General features: G+C 44.4%; 1 protein-coding gene across 8 annotated transcripts in view; it reads right to left on the reverse strand.

Annotated features, from left to right (window-relative positions):
- Rbms1 (RNA binding motif single stranded interacting protein 1) overlaps positions 1-21,560 on the reverse strand; it is a 216,769-nt gene that overhangs the window by 21,031 nt on the left and 174,178 nt on the right. For all 8 annotated transcript variants that reach the window (XM_013345987.2, XM_013345990.2, XM_013345988.2 and 5 more), the window contains exons 4-6: positions 18,706-18,797; positions 8,809-8,966; positions 6,783-6,862 (exon numbers count right to left, since the gene is read on the reverse strand). In XM_013345987.2, coding sequence (XP_013201441.2) covers positions 6,783-6,862; positions 8,809-8,966; positions 18,706-18,797 — 330 coding nt within the window. The remainder of the gene's footprint in view (positions 1-6,782; positions 6,863-8,808; positions 8,967-18,705; positions 18,798-21,560) is intronic.

Genomic DNA, 21,560 nt, shown 5'->3' on the forward strand with positions numbered 1-21,560 from the left:
CAGCTCCAGGAGTTTGCCAGCTAATGCCATGAGCATATTCTTCCCAGAAACCATGCCCTCTTCCAGAGGACAGTAGAAGAGCTTTGAGACAAATCCCAGTGCCGATCATGAACAGTGTTTGCGCCTGGAGCACAGGTTCCACTTTCGACATGAGCCCTACATAACTGAAGTTTCTCACCCTGTTTCCAATGTCCCATTAAGTGGAAAACTGCTATCACATCAGTTCTCCATAATATGATTTAAAAAATTATTTATTTTTATTTTATGTGCATTGGTGTTTTGCCTGCATGTATGTCTGTGTGAAGGTGTCAGATCTTGGAGTGACAGACAGTTGTGAGCTGTCGTCTTGGTGCTGGGAATCGAACCCAGGCCCACTGGAAGAACAGTCAATGGTCTTAACCACTAAGCCATCTCTCCAGCACCCCATAATAGGATCTTTATCAATCTGTATCAAGTAGTGAAAAGCTCAACCAAATTAACCAAGGTTCTTCTACTCAGGGACAGTCCAAGCAAATCTGACCTACTTCAAACCTGCTAGCACTCAGACTCAAGGTAAGCATAAAGAATAACACCCTGGCATTTTCAAAGGAAATGGGAAATAATATAAAATAATAGTAATAATAATAAATAAGTGGGGAAAAGTGGAAGAACAGAACTTATAAACAATTTAAAGAAACCATAAGGAAGAACAGACTCCTCAAAATATGGTAACAGCAGGAAACAGTGTGTTTAAAAAAAAGCATTCACATGAAAGTTATAATGTGATACCTCCGAATTTTTACAAGCTATGAACATATCTATTATATGTCATGGCTCCAGCTAGGGTTTCCCAATGTCAGTATAAACACACAGGTTGGCAGACTGATGGGCGTCACAGAACTGAGTATTCAAACATGGACTTTTTTTTTTTTTTTTGAGACAGGGTCTCACTATGCAGACTTGGATGGCTTGAAACTTGCTCTGTATGCTATAGTGGTCTTAAACTCATAGAGATCTACTTGCTTCTGCCTTAAGGGCATGCACCACCATGCCCAGTTTGACCTCCTCCATTTAGCCTTCTAGAAGCTAGTCTGCATGTGTTACAGCTAAGATGATGTCATTATTCACTTAGAGCTTATCTTCGGGGGCTTTCCTACCTCTTTAGTTTTCCTTTTACTGGAGAGGATGTGAGCTGGGTTCTAACTGGCTCTGCCAATGACTCAAGAGCAGCAGATCCCCTCTGAGGATTCAGTGCGGCAGGATGGAAGCTGCGGCAGGATGTGATTCTAGCCACAACGCATTTCTTTTCTGAACTTGGCTCCAGCGTCAGCAGGCAAACTGCCAACTGTGCAAGAATCCAAGTACTAATTCTGCTTATGCCAGCTAAACAATGCGTCATCAAACAAGCCACCTTCTGACTATTTATGAGATGTTATGTCTACCTAGCAATGAGCCTGCAGTATTTAAACATCCAAGAAGTCTCATTTAACATAACCTGCCCACCTCCGACATTTTATTTTCTACCTGGTTGGATGGATAATCTCAAGCACTCCCCAGATGAGGAGAGAGCTGCCCCTGAGACGCTGGCTAGCTTTCAAAGCTCTTCTCTGTGTGTGTACAAAAGGAACAAGTCCAGAGAAGCTGAACACTATTCAGATTTTTTATGGGTTCCAACGTGTGCTGGGGACTTGTTTTGGGGAAAGGCTGAGTTCACCGCGAGAGTGTGCTTCCAAATCCCCAACTCAGCCTGGAGGCAGTTCAACCTCAATTATATGTCAGGAGCCTCGAAGCCGCTCTGGGTATTGGAATGAGTACTGCAGACAAATGCTCCAAGAAACCACTCAATGACTCCAGCAGGTACAGGGCAGGGCACAGAAATAAGAAAAGTGCTTCTGCCCACAACCGACTTGCAACCTAGTCCTGAACCCAGATCAGCACATTCGGAGATTACCAAGCATCTGGAGATGAAGTAGCATTTAAGCACGGCTGGGAACACAGAGGATGGCTCGGGTGCAACACTATGCTCGCCGCAGCCATGCGTGCAATATGACGGGACTCATCTGTCTCTTGCACTCATTTGTCCCTCGGTACAATGTGGAAGAAACTATTCTCTATCTGCTGCAGAGTTGCCCAGGCTCCTAGAATCTTCTCTATGTGGTCTGGAAATCACCGGGTTTTCCTTGAATGGGTGTGACCTGCAGTCTGTGAACCCACTTCAAAGGAAACGGTCTAAGGATAACCACGAAGCCCTTTAGAGAACAAAGGAAACTGCTCGCCCCAATCTGTGACTCTGCGAAGTCTCTCTCGGCAGGGAAATGGAAGGTTTTATCTGAGGCTGAATCAATTGGCCCTGGATGCGTTTCCTTTTTCAGTCACCCTTGCTGCTGCATGAAGAATGAACTAAGAGAAAAGCCACAAGTTAGTACAGATCAGTCCCAGGAGGGGACGAGAGCTTGGGTGGGTGGTGTGGGATCCTGAGCATGCAGAGGGCACGCAACCTGGCACCGTGCTAAACTCACAGGGCAGGTTTCTACTACTCTGAGGTGAAAACATTCTCCTTTCTCTCCTTGCATCCAAGTGGTGCTGATGGAAAAAGAAACCGAACTCAGAGAACAAAAGGAAGCTCCTCCGCTAGGCTAAGTTCTTCAGACAACTGAACTTCCAGGACCTAGATTTTATGTTCCGAATGGGTGCCTATGGGCAGTTCCCCTCCAACGGTAGCTTTGGAAGTGATGTATTGTCGGAATTTTAATATTACAAGATCGGGTGTGGCCTGTGGTACTACACAGACATACAAACTAGTTCCTCCATGAAATGAAATAGATCTGGATGCCAAAAATTAAAGGGACGGTCTACTCATCCTCATCAGTCATCCAGTTAAAGATGGAACCTAGGAGCTCTCAGGGGATAAATACCCCACACTAGTCACCCCTGCACAGCCTAAGAGCAGCGGCTCACTCCAGCGAATCCTGGACGGGATGAAGCGAATTTCAAGAGACCTCAGTGCATTCTGGCTGCATTCTGTGTGACAAACCAAGGTACTACATGTAAGCTATTGCCATTCAGAGATGGGGTCTGAACAACATTCTAGGTTACTCAGGTTCGATTCACATGATCTACTTCTGGATTAAAGGTTTTTTGCATATGAAATGAGCCAGACACACTCTGGGGACAAAGATGCCTTTGGCCAAATGGCATGGTTTCCTCCTCTTCTGGGTTCCTGCATGGTTGTTTATTACGGTTACCCTGGTTAGGGTTGATTCTTCCTGATGCAGCTGACCTGGTGAGACTAGCGGGCAGGGAACTGAAGGAACACCCTGAAGGGACCCCAATGCAGACTTCTACATAAGCAAGAGTAGATGGGCCAAATGTGGGTACGCAGAAACAGACAACGATGCTATAAGCACAGACGTGTTGTCCAGAGCCAGGAGCGAGCCTGAGTATACGCGGGGTAGGCTATGACAAAGCAGCAGGTGCTTCTCTCCTGTCCTGTTCTAACGGCTCCAGTGTGTCTCTTTCAAAGCAAGGCAAAGTGGTTTCTGAATTCAGAGACACTGTGTGCTGGCAGGGAGCACGCTGGGGACCGACTGCAAACTGGAAGGCACTTGGGTATTTCCCACATGCTATTCTGTTAGGAGCCAGTGCTGTCTCGGTGCTATGACGTAATGAAATCCATTCAAAACTAACACACACTGGCTGTTGCTTGGTACAGCCCAATCACTGCAAGGCATGAACAAAAAGAGATGAGAAAATGGCTTCTAGGAGCTTCCAGTACAGTGGGACCTGACACGTGTAACCCCAATCAGTGTTCTGATGGCGATGTGAATCCTTTGAGGCCCCCCAGGCAGAATGTAACACAGCTGAGTCAGAGCAGGTCCCCACAGGGAGAAGACAGACTTGAACAGTGTAGGAAGGTAAGGGGAGGACTTCCATTTCAGTGGGAAGCAAAGAGAGCAAAGTATAGGAGCCTCGGGAGAGAACATGAGGAGACATGACAGAGCACCATGTAGAAGGGGTTCTACTTGTGAGTCACTACTGGGGACACAGGCCAGAAGGTAGGAGTGGAGGGACAGCACTGAGGAGAAAGGGTTCTAGTCACTATGGCCTTCGGTGTCATTCTGGGAATCCTTGGTCTTTTCTTTAGTAGTGATGGCCGTGGGAGCACGGAGAAACAGAAAGGATGTACTTTGTCTAAAGTTCTCTGGATACTTAGAAAGCAATGTGAGGAAAGTCAGGCCAGACAGGAGAAGTCATTGGCAGAGATAAGGGGCACACCAGGCAGTGACTGCAGGCATAGAACAAAGGGGCAGAAACAATTAGGAAGAAAAATCAAGGACTTGAGTGATTATTTGAGTGGAAGAAAGGAAGGATAGAGGCAGCTAGGGGAATCGAGTCCTGGGTTTCCGACTGAGGTAAAGATGGTAAGAGCAGTGAGGGCAGAGGCCTTGTCTCTGGAGACAGTGGACACAAGGGAAAGACATGGCATAGATGACGTAAGTCACAAGCAAGTGTTCAACTGTGTTTCTATCGTACTGTGCCTTCCCCTTTCGTAAGACATGCCAGAACTCTAGCTCCCAGCACCCCAGAATGTGACCCTGATTACAGACAGGAACTTAAAAAGTTCCTATCAAAGTATATATAAAAAGACATCATGATAGTGGATCATTCATCTGCTGTGATAGGTGTTCTCATGATATCACTAGGGTGGTCCATTCATCCGCCATGACTGGTGTTCTCATGACATCACTATGGGGAACCAGAGGTGTTCTCACAAATGAAAGAACACACAGAGGGAAGGTGTTGTGGAAACCCAGGAAAAAAATGGCCAACTGCAAGCGAAAGGGATTCTTGGAATAGCCCCTTCCCTCCAGCCCTCAGCAAGAACCTACCTTGTATTCCTCCAGCTTGGACTTTTGGCCCTCAGAATGGAGAGTCACTAATCTCCTATTTGTGCTATGTTTTCACAGTTGCCCCAGCACACAGAATGCTCACCTCACGGAACTGAACTACATGCCAGGAGAAGATACCAACCTGGAGAGGACTGAGGCCTGATGCTAAGTGAGACTCCTATTGAAAAGTGTTTTCAGGACAACACAGCCTTAGCTTCGAGATCACAAAAGGTCAGGATGATTGCAAACACAAATGGATTATCATCCTCTGGAGAAATCCTAACAAAGTAGTTTGCACTGCTAGCCACTAAATCCTGTGATTAAAATCATCCATGATGGCTACATTCACTTTTTTCTTTTTGTCTTGTTTCTAATCGTGATAGTTTTGCCCACTTGACACAGCCTACAGTCGTCTGGGAGAACGTACCAATGTCCGTGGGCATGTCTGGGGGGCGGTTGTAAATGAACTGATATGGAAGACCCAGCACACTGTGGGTGGCACCGTTCCCTAGAACAAGGGTTCTAAACTATAGGAAAAGAGAGAAATCAAGCCACGCACAAACAAGCGGGCATGAATTCAACCATCCTCTCCCTGCTCTTGACTGTGGATGCAACGTGATTCCCTGCCGACACCTGGGCTTTCCCACAGTGATAGAGAGTAACCTGCAATATTGAGCTAAAATAAACCCGCGGCTGCTTGCTTTCTCTAAGGGCATTTTTATCACAGCAATAGAAATGAAAGTAGAATATTAACTGTCTGTGGATTATCTTCCATTTGCTCACCAATTAGTCTTTGTCAGGGACATGTTATTCTATAGATCCCCAAAATAAAAATTTTCGTTTTGTTAGGAAAATGGGATATAAGCAAAAATCAGATACGATTATAGGAAAGGCAGGCATAGCAAGGCCCCAATGGGACAAGATCACAAACAGCTCCAATGTCTTCTTGGAAGGGGAAAGGAAAGAGCAGGGCACAGGCATGGATCCTTCAATGGAGGATGCAGAAATCAGGTGGCATTTCTGGTACCCCAGAGTCTATTCCTTAAATAGAAAGTGTGGTCATCCTCTTTGAGATGTTGGAGGGCTGCCTGGGTGGGTGACGGGGAGAAGGGAGGATGTGGGGGAGTCTGAAGCACAGCAGGAGAAAGAGTGGGGCTGAGAGTCCAGCCGATTTTTCATGGCGCCACAGAGACAGAGAAAATGGTCTCAGCAGCCTTCCAGCAGGCGCAACCTACAGCCGATTTTTCATGGCGCCACAGAGACAGAGAAAATGGTCTCAGCAGCCTTCCAGCAGGCGCAACCTACAGCGAATGTATAAGGAAGCCAAGCTACCACTCAAGGAAGGATTGCACCATCAACAGACCCTAGATTTTATAAAGCCAGGAAACAGATTAACAAGTCAACTCTTAGCAGGAACAGGAAGAGCCCCCTGTATTTCAGAACAGGCCTACCAGGAGTCCGGGTGTGACCTCGGCATACAAGGCTCCATGAGGTGTGGTGGTTTGGGTTACAGACAACACAAGCAGAATGATGGTGGAGAATGACTGAAGCTGAGTGTATATAAAATAAAGACCATAGGAGCTGAGCTCCAGGCACTGAGGACAGTAAGATGCTGAGCTCTCAGGGAATGTGCCCATGCCCGGGAAGGCTCGTGAGGATGGTGGCGAGGTGAGTTAAAATATGATCGCAGGTCAAAGGAGTCAATTCTACCGTGCTTGGCGAGTCAGCTCTTTACCTGCAGCTGACACTCCAGCTCCTTCTGGCTGGCGCACCTGTAAATCATATTTGCTAATACAAACAGGTAAGCGTCACGGAGGAGCGAGGGGTTTGGGGGTCTGAAGAGTCACTGTGTGAAGAAGTTACATACATGCTTATATACAAGATGATTGATAAAACTTGAGGCAAACAACATACCAGAAACTCCTGGCGGGGTCTTAATGAATTTTCCATTAAAATGACCAATTACGGCTTCGCATTTTTCTGTTGATTCCATCCTAGTCATATAAAAATAAGACATCCATAAATATGCTGTACACGCAGAGCACTAAGAGACCTTGTCTAACTCCTGCTGTAGGTTTAGGAACCAAAGGGAACCTAGCAGAAAACCATGGGTGTGATAACGAAAAGAGGGCTTACTCTCTCATTAGCTGTTGCTCTGGCACTCCCAGAGTTGTTATAATTGCAAAAGACAGAATATTCGGAATTATGAAAGACAGTAAATTCTATGAAGAGTGTCTCAAAGCAGTCATATGAAATTATGAGTTTCAAATGGCTGGAAATTTAAAATTTAATTTATAATAATTCATAATTTAAAGTAATTCGTAACTTTATTAGTCATGACTTTGTGCTAAAAACAACAGTTCAGATTTTTTGTTTTAAAGATGGTCTTCCTTTTTATGAACTCTCATGCTACTGGCTCGTGTCAATCAGAGGCTGTGCCTTATGTGTTTCTAACTTTCACTCACTCCGAGTTTAAAATTAAATTAGTGAACTTAATTATGTAGTTTATCATCTTGACTTTGGAGCGGGAATTAAAGGCTGGAGCCTAATTTTACAGTTTATTTTACATCTAGAGGTGACTAAATACAGCTGAGAAGTACTTCTGGGGACTTAATGACTCTGAGGTGGAAATCTTTCTTCAGAGGAAATATCCAATCACCTTCTCAAAACGTGTTATACTCAGGTTCACTCAGTCACACCTCAGTTTTAATTAGCAGTGATGAATCTTAAAAACCAGCAGAATTCTACTGGACACTGGAGGGATGATGTCACTCTGTAGGGATGATATCACTCTGAGGGGGTACGTCACTCTGTAGGGATGACATCACTCTGAAGGGGTGACATCACTCTGTATGGTGATCTGCATTCAGAAGGGCACCAGGGAGGAATGAGATGAGGCCAGAGCACCAAATGTCTTGCCTGTAGCCTTTTCATCAATGACGTAATCAGTATGCACTACTAACACCACTGAAAGGCTGTCAGGGTTTTATTCCAGATTGTGGTCCAATGGAGCAAGTGACTAAAAGTCAACAGAACCAAGTTGTAGCCCTGGCCTTTGTGACTTAATGGCGAGGTGACAATGAAAAGGTCCCTTAGAAATAAATGCTTTAACAAATAAATGTTTTGTTGACATCTCGAGTTTGTGGTAAGATGTGAATGTCATTTTTATTGTTAATTATGTGAGCATTCTCCTCCAAAATCAGTTTACAATTTAATGCTGATGTTATCTGTCATTGCTCACTGCTAATAAATTATTAAACAATTCTCTATAAAATCAGCTTTTGTGTAGGGACTTTAAGATTATAAATCTGCCATGAATCAAAGCTCTTTCTGTTTAATTCTCTAGAAACCATTTTAGCCACTAAAGGGGCCTTTCTAGGAAGACAAAGATTTTATAGCAGGGTAGGGATGTCTAGGTGTTCCTACCTAAAACAGTCAGTAGAGAAAATAAACCCGAAGAATTATAAACTGTTAGCAGCTTCTAAGTTGATATGATGGCTAGGTCTTATACTCCCTTTTCTTTTCTGAATGTCTGAAATAGTTAGCTTAAAAAAAAAAACTTTAAACCTGCTTTATTATAAATCAGATTTCTGTCTGAGAAAAAGACACAGATTTATCTATGAGCCTCAGGAGGTTGTTCGTCTGTAGATGGTCCTGACAGCTTGACTCTTCAAGATGCTTGTAACCATTTGTCCAGGGCCACTGTGCTTGTGACAGTTCCAGCCACGAGCTATGGAGTACTTCAGAGTGCTCGGTTTGGGGAGCCCAGAACTTCTCAAGGCTTGGAAAATCTCATGTGTAAAGTCACAAGCAACTTAAGTCCTCAGTACAACTGGCTCCCAAGGCCCTGGCTCGAGCGTTCTATTTCTGGTCATTTTTCACTTTCTAGAATGACTTAGCAGAGCCACAACTGTTCCTAAGGAGACGGCAGTGTGCTTACCTGGCAAAACCAACACCACGGCTGGTACCACTGGAATCACGCAGGACCCTTGTAGAGATAACTTGTCCGAAGGGCTTGAGCATATTTTCAAGTTCTTGCTCGTCCATGGACAGCGGCAGGTTAGAAATGTACAGGTTGGTAGGATCTTGTTCCTGTTGCTAAGGCAGAACAGAAAGTCAGCTGTCACTTTCCGGCAGAAGGAGACACCATGCTAGCACGTTTTCATTCAGATCTGTGAGTCGTTTAAGCATTACATAGTGAGACCGTGGCGTGTCCAGAACACGTAAGCCACCTCAGACACTTGAAAATCGTGCCTGACTCTTGTACAGTCTGCACACGCCAAACGTGGTCCCCAGAGTCATGTGCAGCAGGTGTGGAAGTGGCACCACTGGTTCTGCATTGAGCTGGGGAAGATGTTCTCACTAAGCAAGCATCAGCAGCATGCAGTGAACTCCACAACTAACCAACCACTGCTGTTTTCAGAAGTCCATGCCAAGCTCACTGCTGCTAATAATCCAGCTTGGAGATCTGTGGAGAAAGATTCTGGACCAACCCTGTGGAATCCAGTCCATGCTGGGTTCGACTTCTCCTCCACTTCCCCATGGTAGAATCCACACCACTTTACTTCTTCCTTTCTTCTCTTTTTGCTACACACATGTTCTCACTACGTCACACCCCCTAGCCTCAGCTTCCTGAGTGCTGGGATTAGAGATGTCTGCCCCACCATTACTTGGCTCCATCCTAGTCACCAGAAGGAAAAGGATAGCTGCTAACTTAAACAAGAAACTGAAAGCCATGGCAAACGATACGGCACCATGAGGAGGGCAGGTTGGGTCAGTCTGTGTTCCACAAAGGGTCCTCGAGCATCCACAGGCCAGCAGACTGCACCTGCCGGGTACTGGATTACATGTGCAGAACCAGGAGCTGCATTTTAACAAGACGTGCAGCTAATTAACAAGCACACTGAGTTTGAGAAGAGACTCGCATCGGATCATTTGCCTTCCTTTGTTAGTTTGCAAAGAGCTGGAACCAAAGATACATGGCTGAACTGTGTGGTACCCAGGGAGTGCGATGCACACATATGAAGAGAACGCCATTCAAACCAGCAGGGCAAGCCCACCTGACAACGAGAGTATTTTCTGCCTAAGTCAAAGTTCACCTATACAACTGAGGTTGGTATAACCATCACTTCAAATTTTCCTTTGACATTCCCCATGCTTCTAGTTTTGGAGATGAACACGGGGCTTTGAGCTTTTGAGGCAAGTGTCCTACCAAAGGATCCCCAGTCCTCCAATTTTATCCTTACACACTGATGCATCGAAGCCGACTTCTCTTTCAGAAGTGCTATTGGTAAAGCCATTAATCGATGTCTTAGCCTTTGGCAACAGAGTAATATCCTCATTATGACTTCCTCAATTTCTGAAGACACGGTGTTCTAAAAATATGTATGAAGCATTGAATATGTTTGCATTTGTACAAAGTCTTTCTAATGTAACTTAGCATTAAATAAACCTGAAAGGAAATCTCTCCTTTTATATAATTTTCAAGTAATAAATGCTAACCTTTTGTGCCCTGTCTGTCTTTTTAAGATTTAGAATCATCTAGAGCTGGGGTTCAGCTCACTGTTAAAACTCTTGTCTGGCATGGGACCTTGAGCTTGACTTCCCGTCCCTCATACGGAAATGAAGAGGAGGATGGATAAACCACTGGAGCAATTTAGTTTCCTACAGAATGACAGCTGTCCTGACATTCTCAAGAATTAAAGCTAAAAGGGACAGAAGTACGGACAATCAATACTGTCCTTAGAACTTCCCAGCCCAGGTGAGAAAGAAGGCAACACACACTCAGGCCAAAGGCAAAGAGCGCTGGCTCTGAGCCCAGGTGATCCAGGCTCTAGGGTATGTTATGGGCAGGTCCAACAAAAAATGAGAAATTTCACAGTGCACAACACCAAGCAACTGACCAGTCTCCTTCATGGACCATTCATAGGCAAATCAAAGCAGCACCTATTTTTGCTTTTTAGCCGAGATTAGAAGGGTTTAGTGTGATACCACTGGTTATCTGATACTGAACAAAACATCTTATTGTCAGTCAGATTAAGTATTATCTTTGATGCTGAAAATGAGCCAAGTTATTTAACAGATGTAGGGCAATAGTGCATGCAGTGTTTCAAAACACAAGGAAAGGCAATAAAGTTGTCTTCAGCTGCTGAGGTGGGGTAAGAGGGGAAGCCTTATCCTTTTATTTCCACTTCATTTGCTGCCCCCACCAACGTCACCCAGTAAATCACACAGCTCCTCCAAGAACCATCTCCTTTGGGTCCCAAGTCACTGAAGTTTTGTTCCTGTGGAAACCTACGCAAGCAGGGTTGCTGCTCCCTGAAAATGGCTTCACAGAAGAAAGGCTTTTCCAATGTATCCCACGAGTCCCAGACAAAGCAACTATGTCCTCAGCCCCACCTTCTGGTGGCTTACTGAGCAAGAGAGGAAAGGAAACACGGGACAAAGGCTTGATATGTTGGGGGGCAATGGATGGGGACTCTTTTAGAGACGAAAGGATAAGTCTGTTGAGAGAACGTGCGGCATCTAGAACAAGCTAAGTCAAGAGGCAGACAGACTGTGAGGTGGAACCTAAGGAGGCAACCTTATTTTGTCAGTTACTGCGTTAGTTTTTTTTTTCCCCCACTCTAGGAGTGCTAACATTGAAGAAAATGACCACACAGCCTTGTCCTAGCTACACAACTTCCTTGAAGCCCTGTGCTTTATCTTAGAGTTTGTGCTTATGAACTCAATGCTAGTACAGGCTAAGACAGGACAATTGCTACAAGTTGACGGCCAGCCTGGGCTGCAAGGACTAATTTATGTGAGACTCTTATCTCAGCATCTATCCCCATCCAACCTGAGAGTTAAACTTTGCCTTCTACAACGATTTGACTTTGGAGAGAAACAAGTTCTGGAACTGGATACCGTTATAGGACTGATGCTGTAGGGAGACAAACTGCCATGTTTTGGGGTGTCTGCTTCTTGCAGGTGTGCTGGGGGAGGATAGACGAGGGGCTTGTCTTCTGACGGCCACACTCTGCAACACAAGAAGGTCTCTGAGGCACCCAAGTAGGGGAGGGGCACGATTACGATTCCTAAATCATACGTAGGTTCAGAATGAAGCAGGAACTGGCTAACTGAAGGTCATAAAGATATGTTGTAGACAAAGATATGCTGTAACAACTTAAATGTGCTATGTAAGAAATGCACAATCAAATACTTTAGAGATTTTTGAAATTGCGATCATAAAGACTTCAATGACTTCACATTCAAGCAAGCTCGCAGAATATTTTACACTTTCAAGTCTTCTGATAAGGTAGACGGGAGTACTTTCTAATGTGTCTTAGCTGCTTCTGGAATAAGTATTAGTGAAAGCTATATATACTTTGTAGGGTTTTAATTTAACTTCAAGGTGTAACAATATGGGGAAAAAATACCCAAATATTAAAATGTTTAAAAACCTGAATGGAGGTGTGTGTGTCAGGGGGAATCAAGCACTCTGATAAAAGTAATATACAATGAACTAAATATATGTGAATATTTTCTATGACTTAGAAAATACCTGGGCGTCTGAACGCAGGAACCTTCTGAATGACAGGCAGGTACTATACAGCTGAGCCACGTCCCAGGCCTGCAAAGATTTCTGGTATTTGTTTCTCATAGCAACAACCTTGTCAGTTAAGTTTCCTCATTTGGGATGGCCACTACAGCTAGTATTAATGTATTCTTTCTTTCTGTGTGGTCGACCTGTACTGCAAACAGCACCCACAATGTTGCAGTTAATTTAAAACTCAAAACACAAAAGAATGGGTTGAAACCCCAGGCTGGTCGCACCAGCCACACACACAACCCCAATCAAATCCTCCAAATGCCCATGAAGTCTCATTACTTTATATATTCACAGGAAATGGAACATAAAGTATTTATAGTAATTGGTGGTGTTTTGAATGAAGATTAATTTAGTCTCTTTAAAATAAGTCACAACGCTAACTGTTTCATTATGTCTGGAATAATAAACTGCCATGTCTGAAAAAAGTCATCCTGCCAGTTATAGGTAGCCAAGAACAGTGGGTGCAATGGGCCCCTTTATGTCCCCAGGTACAGATGGGGTTCAGGAGCTTTTTTTCACATGTGGAAAAAGAATCCCACCCTGGCTGTGAGAGGGCTGAACGGCACTAATGCTCGCTTGAGTTAGAAACGCCAGGCTTTGGAGGTCCCACGTGGTACGAAGCACTCGGCCGTCATCTGAAAGAAATTAACAGAACCCTCCCTGTGCTTGTGGAATGGTTCCTAAAATGCAAGAAAGGGACTTGGCAGGAGGAGCAGACATCTGTTTTTGTCTGTTTTCTCTTGTACTAAAGAGGTTCACGCACCGGCAGCTCGCCGCCGATGGGTGTGTGCCTGCAAACTACTCAAGAGCACGCGGGCCTCTGGGTGAGGGGAACTGCATTTCTGCTCACTTGCCTGCTGACGTGTAGAGAAAAGTGTGCAAGCTTGCCACCCCTGATGGTCTGCTGACCCCCCAGCCAGCCTTAGGAGGTGACAAAGGCCTATAAGAGCCATTCTGTCTCAGGCAACAGCCTCAGAGTCAAGCCTTGCATCTCTTTAGTCAGTTACCAGTCTTTCTTTAAATAGGATCTGACTTTTTTTTTCTTCTAGAGGTAGGGTCTCACATCTGAATAGCCTAGGCTAGCCTAGCTACATAGAACTTGCTACGTAGCTCAGCCTCAAATTGCTATGGCCTCAAACTCATAGCAATTCTCCTGCCTCAACTTCCCGCATGCTGGGACTGTAGGCATTAGCCACCACATCTGGCTTAGCATCTGAGTATTTACTCGAGAAGAAGATACACCTTTGAAAGATCTGCTATGTTCCACATACACTGGCTTTCCAAAGGGTCCAAAGCCATTTCTGTTTGTTAAGTTTCAACAGGGTCCAGGAATTTCACGGACACCATTTCCAAGAATCCCTTTTCTGAATTCCCAGTGTCTATCTGGGCTTGGAATAAAGGCTTTTCTTTTAATTAGCTGGTACTTTTAATCAATAAAGCAAACACTTCATGCCCACCCCGTGGCAGGTACTGAGCAGGGCTGTGGAGCTTAGGGCATGAATGAGCAACAGCTACTGTAATGTTCTCGGGTTACAGTTCTGAAATTCAGCTTTAAGTATCTGTGGGCTCATCCCTAACCCCAGGCACCCATGTGTCAAGTGACACGACAGCTCTGACATTACCTCAACTGAGTGCCCCTGTATTGCTTCAGATTACACAAGAGGGGAAGACTTTAATATGTGAGTTTTTAACACAATGCAGCAGCCTGATTCACTCACTGTAAGACAGTAAACAGGGACTGGTCCCTTATAGCACAACCACACAAGCCAGACTTACAACGTCCTGCATAAAAATTCTGTCCCCTGCAAGAAGTGCATCAGATAACCCTTGAGTTCATCAGCATAAGAGGATGAAGTGAAGACCAGATGCTCAAACCCATGATGCAATGGTAGAGAACACAGATCTGCTGGCATTTAAAACTGCATTTATCTGCAGAACGACAATGCAGCCAGCAACCCTGGTCCTTCCCACAGATGATGGAGAATCACGTCCTCTGCAGATGAAAGCTGTGAAGTCCTTAGATGGGGCTGGTTCTTAACCCTCCTGGAAGCTGGCATTCAGACTGTATCCTTGATATGACCTACAGTCAATCTATACCCAAGCCTGTTTTGAATCAACATACTTATGAAGATTCCGTACAAACAGTGCCCATCTAATACACTATACTGCTTAAGACAACAGGTGCTAGGATGGTATACAGGGTTACCCTAAAAAGGCCACTGCCCTTTTCAACAGACTTCTTTCTAATTGAGTTTTGACAATGGGTGTTGGTGTTCCAATGGCTACGGCTGGATTAGGATGAGTGGCTGACCGTCCAGCTCCAATCAGTCTGGAAGAGACACAGAGGCCGAGACTGACATTTATATGGAGAGAAAGGCAGCCATGTTCTGGGCCTCCACATGTGGTCTTTTAGCCTCTCCTTAGCAGCCAAGCGACAGGGCTCTGAGCAGACCTGACAGAAAGCTTGATCTGGATCCTGCCGGCTCACAGGATACAGTGGGTTGATGTCTGTATGACTCAAAAACCGAACAACAGAAAAGGACAGCATGGATCGAAAGAGCCTGCTAGAGTGGCTGGGAAGTAATTACTCTCTTACTGATGGCTGGCAAAGGTGGATGAGAATTAGGACTTACTGGAAGCTGGCTTAGTAACACAGAGAATAACCCCAGCACTCAGGAGGCAGAGATGGAAGAAGCATGGACTCAAACTTCACCCTGGGCTATGTGGTAAGTTCCCTCCAAAACAGCCAAAAGAAGTGGACCACAACACAGAGAAGTCTAGGAGTGAGTTAGGTTCCCCGAGGAAGGCTGCCTAGGAGGGCAGGGAGAGAGAGAGTTCATCAGAGGAAGATGACAGTTAGCTTGGGGGATGGGTGATAGGTTGGGGAGAGAGCTCAGAAAAGCATCCAGGGCACTTTATGAGAAAGAACATCTGCCTGCTGCCTGTGAGAGAAAGTCAGTCAGATTACATCACTGTTAGGTCAAGAGACCTTCCTGTCCTCTGCTAGTGCTCCAACTCTGAAGGGTTAGAAAACACATCCAGGGAGCGGAGAGAGACTGGGTAGGAACACACTGCCAGGAGCAGACCTGACTCAGAGCAAGGGAAACTTCATCACTGTTACGTGATACTCAGAGTTTTCGTGAAACAGGACTGTGGATTTAAATTATAAGCACTGCATATCGTACATTAATAATCTCTTCTTCAAGTGTTTAGCTTCAAAATGTTAATCAAATGTTAAAATATTTTGCATTATTTTAGTAAGAAGAAATCATAATACACTACATGCCAGTCACAACCCCAACCAATCTTCTAAAATGTAATTAGATTTAGCTACAATGTAACGAGGCCCATTCATCACATGCCATTCTACGTGGGCATATAATAAATGATCGCGGGGATGGAAACCTTCAGAATGGCGCTTCCAGATCACCTAACAGTCAATAGTGTTGCCAGCAAAGAATTGCAAAGTAATCTGTGATGGCCCCTCGGAACCAGCACCAGCCAAGACTCACAGATTTTGTAGGGCTCTGGGCAGTCTGGGAGACCTCTACACAGGACCCCACATTCTACACGCTGTATCTGAGTGTATTGGCACTCCCCCTGCAACAGACTCTCTTTTAAGCATCACAATGAATGAGGCTGGACAACATGAATAGAGACAGGGATGGCTGTAGACGTCCTCAAAGGGACGCTGTATTTTACCGCATTTAGGTGTAAAAACTCAAGAGAAGGGACTAGCTGCAGAAGCCGCTAGCCCTCTCCTGGATATTATCGGAAGAGGGCAGAGTTTCGCAGAGTGACTTAGGATGCACAGAGTGAAAAAGACAGAACTGTGGTTTTCTGGGTAAGTCCCGCTTATCCCATGTCCAGTCACACACCGAGTACACGGACAGAGCAAACGTGCTATGAACTAAAAATGCAAAGCAGGCTCTCTGTGTTCACAAGGTGCTGACAATCTCATGGTTGTTCAACGCCAACACTGGACAAGGCTCACATGACGGGCAATCATCTGAAAACTGGGATGCTTCCAGTGTATGGTTTCTGTTTGTCTTAACTTCTATTCTGGAGGTGAAGAACACCCAAAGGCCAACTCGGCACCAAGCTGTGAGGATTATAGGGAAGGATTTAGGAAAGGAATCCTTTTTATGAATTCCTGAGATCTTTATGTGGGCCGATTCTCATAGTCAAAGTATCTCTATGCTGGCGGCTGTAGGGCTGCGGGCAGCTAACTTATCTCTCAGGTCTTCTCAGGTGATACACATCTTCCTCATAGCCCTCGAGCTTGCGTCAGCCTTCTTTCCTGGCTATGTGAACATTCCTCAGGGAGGGATCGTGTGTGGTACTATTTAGAAGTAGCCAAGGACGGTACCCGGTTATTTCCCTCTGCACTTCATAAAGCCCGATAATAGAAAACTACTGCTCTTCTGAAAACAAGATTGGAAATAACAAACTGCCAAATTTTAGGCTTGAAAACATCTGACACAGAAACTGATGCAGGAAAAGAAAAACATGATTATCTTCATAGCTGTACTACAGGTTCTATGTTGGAGGGTATCATTCAAGCTTACATTTTGCTCTATAAAAACCAGGACATATGCATTGGCTTAGTTAATGTGACTTTGAGATGTGCTTAATGTGAAATAAAATTTCTGTTATAGAACACAACCCCTAAGAGATGCATGATGCTTTAAGGGCTGCTTCTGCTTCTTACTTATTTTTTTAATTAATTAATTAATTAATTAATTATGTATACAATATTCTGCCTACATGTATCCCTGCAGGCCAGAAGAGGGCACCAGACCTCATTACAGATGGTTGTGAGCCACCATGGGGTTGCTGGGAATTGAACTCAGGACCTTTGGAAGAGCAGGCAATGCTCTTAACTGCTGAGCCATCTCTCTAGCCCCTCTTACTTATTTTTTTTAGTCAACATATGCTTAGTGGAAAGCTACATGTGATGGCTCATATCCATAATGCCAGTAGTCAGGAGGTGGAGGTAAAGAATCAGAAGTTCAGGGTCTAGCTTTTTAACTTTCCAAGAAAGCTAGCAAAGAGAACACAATTCCGGGGAAAAAGCATTATGCCTTACAGTAATTAAAACCCAGTCATACTGTGGTAGAATGATTATGAAGCAGAAAACATATGGTCTCCGTTTTATAGCCCTTGAACACTTTTAAGCATACTCCTCACTTGGAGGAATATTCCAACAATATTCCTCAGCTAGAATGCTTAAAGTTCACCAGGAATAAGTCTCGGATGAAGTCCACATAAAACTACCAAAGGATAGGTTCATAGTACATAAATAATCAGGATGCGAAAGTCATCTGGCTATTAGAGGTAAAACAGCATCTATGGTGTACATTTACCTCCAACCTCCCATGTGTATAAACCCAGGTGTGAGTCAGTTATACATCCCTTCAAATTTACTATACCCTATGCACAATTACCTTTCGGATCTTTAACTGTGTGCGCCTGCGTGTGGAGGCCGGGGGTTTGCATGAGATGACTTTCTCAATAGCTGTCCACCTTGGTTTTTGCCAGAGTCTCTCACTGAACCTGCAGTTCCCCAATTCAGCTAGACTGGCTGGATAGCAAGTCTGTGACGTCCTCCTGTTCCCTGTCCAGCACAGAGCTTCCTGAAGTAGTCCACTGAGCCTGGCTTTTACATGCCTGCCAGGGATCTGAACTCAAGTCCTTATGTTCACATGACAATTGCTTTACCAACCAGCCATCTTCCAGTTCCATCCCCCAATTACCTTATTAGATACATCTTCTGGTTACCATACAAAGGAATGGGCTTCACTGTGACGTTTCTACACATACATATTATGATATTCTGTTCTCATTTACTCATCTGTTCCTTCTCTCTTTCTGCTAGTCTCCCACCTTTCCCCCCAATACTTCTCATTCTGCCTTTGAGACATATATATCCATTAATTTCTCTTCGAGGTATGCCTAAAACGCATTAGTTCTTTGTGCAAAGAACTGTTAAGCTCTATTTTCAGAAAACTATAGATTTTTAAGCCTTCTGGAATTCTAATTATCTAAGAAAATTGGGTGCTATTCCTGGATTTACTTATGGGGTTACATACTTTACTATGTAAAGTATACACATTTGCCCACCCTCCTTTAGAATACGAAGAAGAAAGTCTCTGGATAACTGCTATTGCTGAGGATGCCTGGGTGTGTGGCAGTGTTCGGAGGACCGGAGGAGCGGCAACCTTCGGGAGCACAGCCTTCACTCACCTTTGCCATCTGAGCTTGAACTCCACTAGCCTTCAGGGCAGAGACAGCTTTCTGTGCTGCTGCAGGACTGTCGAAGTCAACAAAACCATAACCTGAAATGCAAAAGACACTCTTCTGAAGCTATGACCTTTTGATTATATAAAGTGTACTTGAAGTTGCAAACTGCTCACGTTAATAGGACCGTTCTTTGTTTTTACTGTCTTAATAAGAGAAATACACACTTGTTGCACTCAGTCATTGTAAGCACGTGTTTCTGGCCTTGGTTGAATCCTATTCTAGGAATTCATAACCACTTAACTGAAGAGAAACAAGACAGGAAATCACGCAACGGTGTGCTGTCCATTTATCTGTGCTATTTTCAAGTAAATGTAAGGTCTATAAAATTTTATGTAGGGTCTATAGAATTAATTAGAGCTCGTTGTATCAACAGGGATGTAGCTGCCTTTGAAGGTGGAAAGTAACACGTAGGTTTGCTCACTGATGATGCTAGGAACGTCAGATAGTGGGAACCGTCATCTTGCTTACTGAAGTCTGCCCTCACTGTCAGACGACTGAACATGGCAGAGTTGTGCTGTGCATGTCTGCTTTGCTTTCTACCAAACACAGGCTCATTTTGTGATTAAAAAAATGACTTTTTCTGTCCTCACTTTACCAGCCGGATTTATCCTCACCCATGTTTTTCTTATGTGTTAATGTAATCCATGCTCTCATCTAAAAGGAGTTTCTGAGTCAAGCCTTTGTAGGCTTTTCTGTCCTAACCTGCTTTTGACATTACTGGTAAACACTTAAAAGCCTTCTGTTTGCTAAATTTTGACAGAGATTGAAATATAAAATAAAAACAATCTTCAATAAATAATGTACCTTATTTTTAGAGTTAACATTTTCTTCAACTTAACTTTGGCCAAAATAGAGGGCCCCAAATAAGTCTGTGAAAAAGTCTCATGACCTTCTAAGATCTCTTGGTGTCATGTGTATAGTACTTAAATAAATTCAATCTCTAAAAATTGTATTTAATATAGTGTTTCTCAACTATGTAATTCTCTATGTGTCTCTTCTTTATTAATTCATCTATAGCTATCATATGTGAAAAACTATACACACATATATCTATATCTGTATCTATCTATATATCTATATCCATCTATCTATTTATATCTATCCATCCATCCATCATCCGTCCATCCATCCATCCATCCATCCATCCATCCATCCATCCATCCATCCATCCATCCATCGCAACCACAACAAGTTACTGTAGGCGGCACATTGTCTGGCTGTATTACGAACCAAACTGTTACTTCTCCTGTGTCTCAACATTACTTCCTCATCCTGCAAACTCACTCTGGCCTGCATAACTTTATAAACCCACTCTGGATCACCTCCCCACCCCTACACATCCCCTACACAGCTGCTGAGGCACAGTCCCAGAGGCTAGCAAGACCAAGAATCTTGGGAAGGGCCATGCCTGACCCAACAGGGTAGTGTCTTCCAAGACCCGCTTGCTAGGAAGGGATCCAGGATACTCTCTGAATTGACCATCAGCACTTTTCCTTTTGTTTGGAAGCCTCGTGAATCTCTCCACTTTGTGGCCACTTTCCAACAGTGCAGTTTTGTGTTTGGTAGTGTGAGACTGTCTGCCCTTTCTTTTCACTCATGTTCTTGCCCAGACCACACAAACACAGGGTAGAATTCTGGGTTCTAGGACGAGGCAGCCACTGGAGAAGAGCACAGAGCACCTGTCAGTCTGGCACTGGAGAGCTCTGCTAGGAGGAGGGGCTCTCCCCAACTCCACGTCATAGCTTTGCCACATCAGATTCCTCTGGAGTGAGGAAAAAGGGAGGGAGAAGGGTGGACTAAAACCATTTATCCACTGTGATTTCTCTCCCGGTTTGAAGTTCACTTTTGAGATCGGCTTCCTGCTTTGTGCCTGGCAAGAGCCTATTCTTCTCCACAAAATCAAAAAACTTGTGTGTGTGTGTGTGTGTGTGTGCTTCTGACTGATCTCCCAAATTATTTATTGATGCTAAATAAGACTAATCTTGGCAACTAAGTGCATGCACTTCCGCATGCATTTGCCTCTCTCCGGCTTAATTCATTTTAAATATTCATTGGGTACCACTCTACATAAAGCACACTCTATTCACTGTCCTAAGGCAAAACTGCCTTCATATGCCATGTTGATTAAACACGGGCTTAGATATTTGCCACAATAGCTCCTTTAAATCTAGGCACTTTGAAGAGGGGCGACTACAATGGGCCACTTCAAGTCTAGATTAAAGGAAAGGACTGGCTTTACAAGGGGAGGCCTCACCCTAGGCTTCACTTAACGTTCTCTGCCTTTTTCATGGCTAAGCCAAGGCCCCATCACCAAGCACTACTTGAGAAACTGGGGTCTAATTAATGAGGGGATTTGCCTTCTCTGCCTATTCCTGTCAACCCTCCTTCAATTCCCGGGGTCAGTAGTTAGAGTCAAAGTCAGCTGACTCCATTCTTCCATGTTCCTAGAAATCACATGCCTATTGTTAAGACGCTGGATTATTAAAAGTCAGATGCACAGAGCATCTGTGCCGCCCTGCTCTGGACGCTTCCACGCGCAGCTCAAGGAGCTGGATGAGCTCATCCTAATTGCATGGAAAACTGAAGGTCAGTGCATCAAATTAATGCGGCAGCATATTTCAAAGGGGCGCGTGACCTCCCCTCCCTGGTACAATTTGGTCAGTGAAAATGGTTCCCTCCTCCCTGCCGCCAATACTGTCAACAGGCATTCAGCGGAGAACAAACGGGAGTATTGAAACATGTAATTAAGTACTGCTTAAAACGACTCTATTCTAATTAATAGAGCCAATTTACACAAT

Source organism: Microtus ochrogaster, chromosome 4 (genome assembly GCF_000317375.1).
Source record: "Microtus ochrogaster isolate Prairie Vole_2 chromosome 4, MicOch1.0, whole genome shotgun sequence".
NCBI classification, from domain to species: Eukaryota; Metazoa; Chordata; class Mammalia; order Rodentia; family Cricetidae; genus Microtus; species Microtus ochrogaster.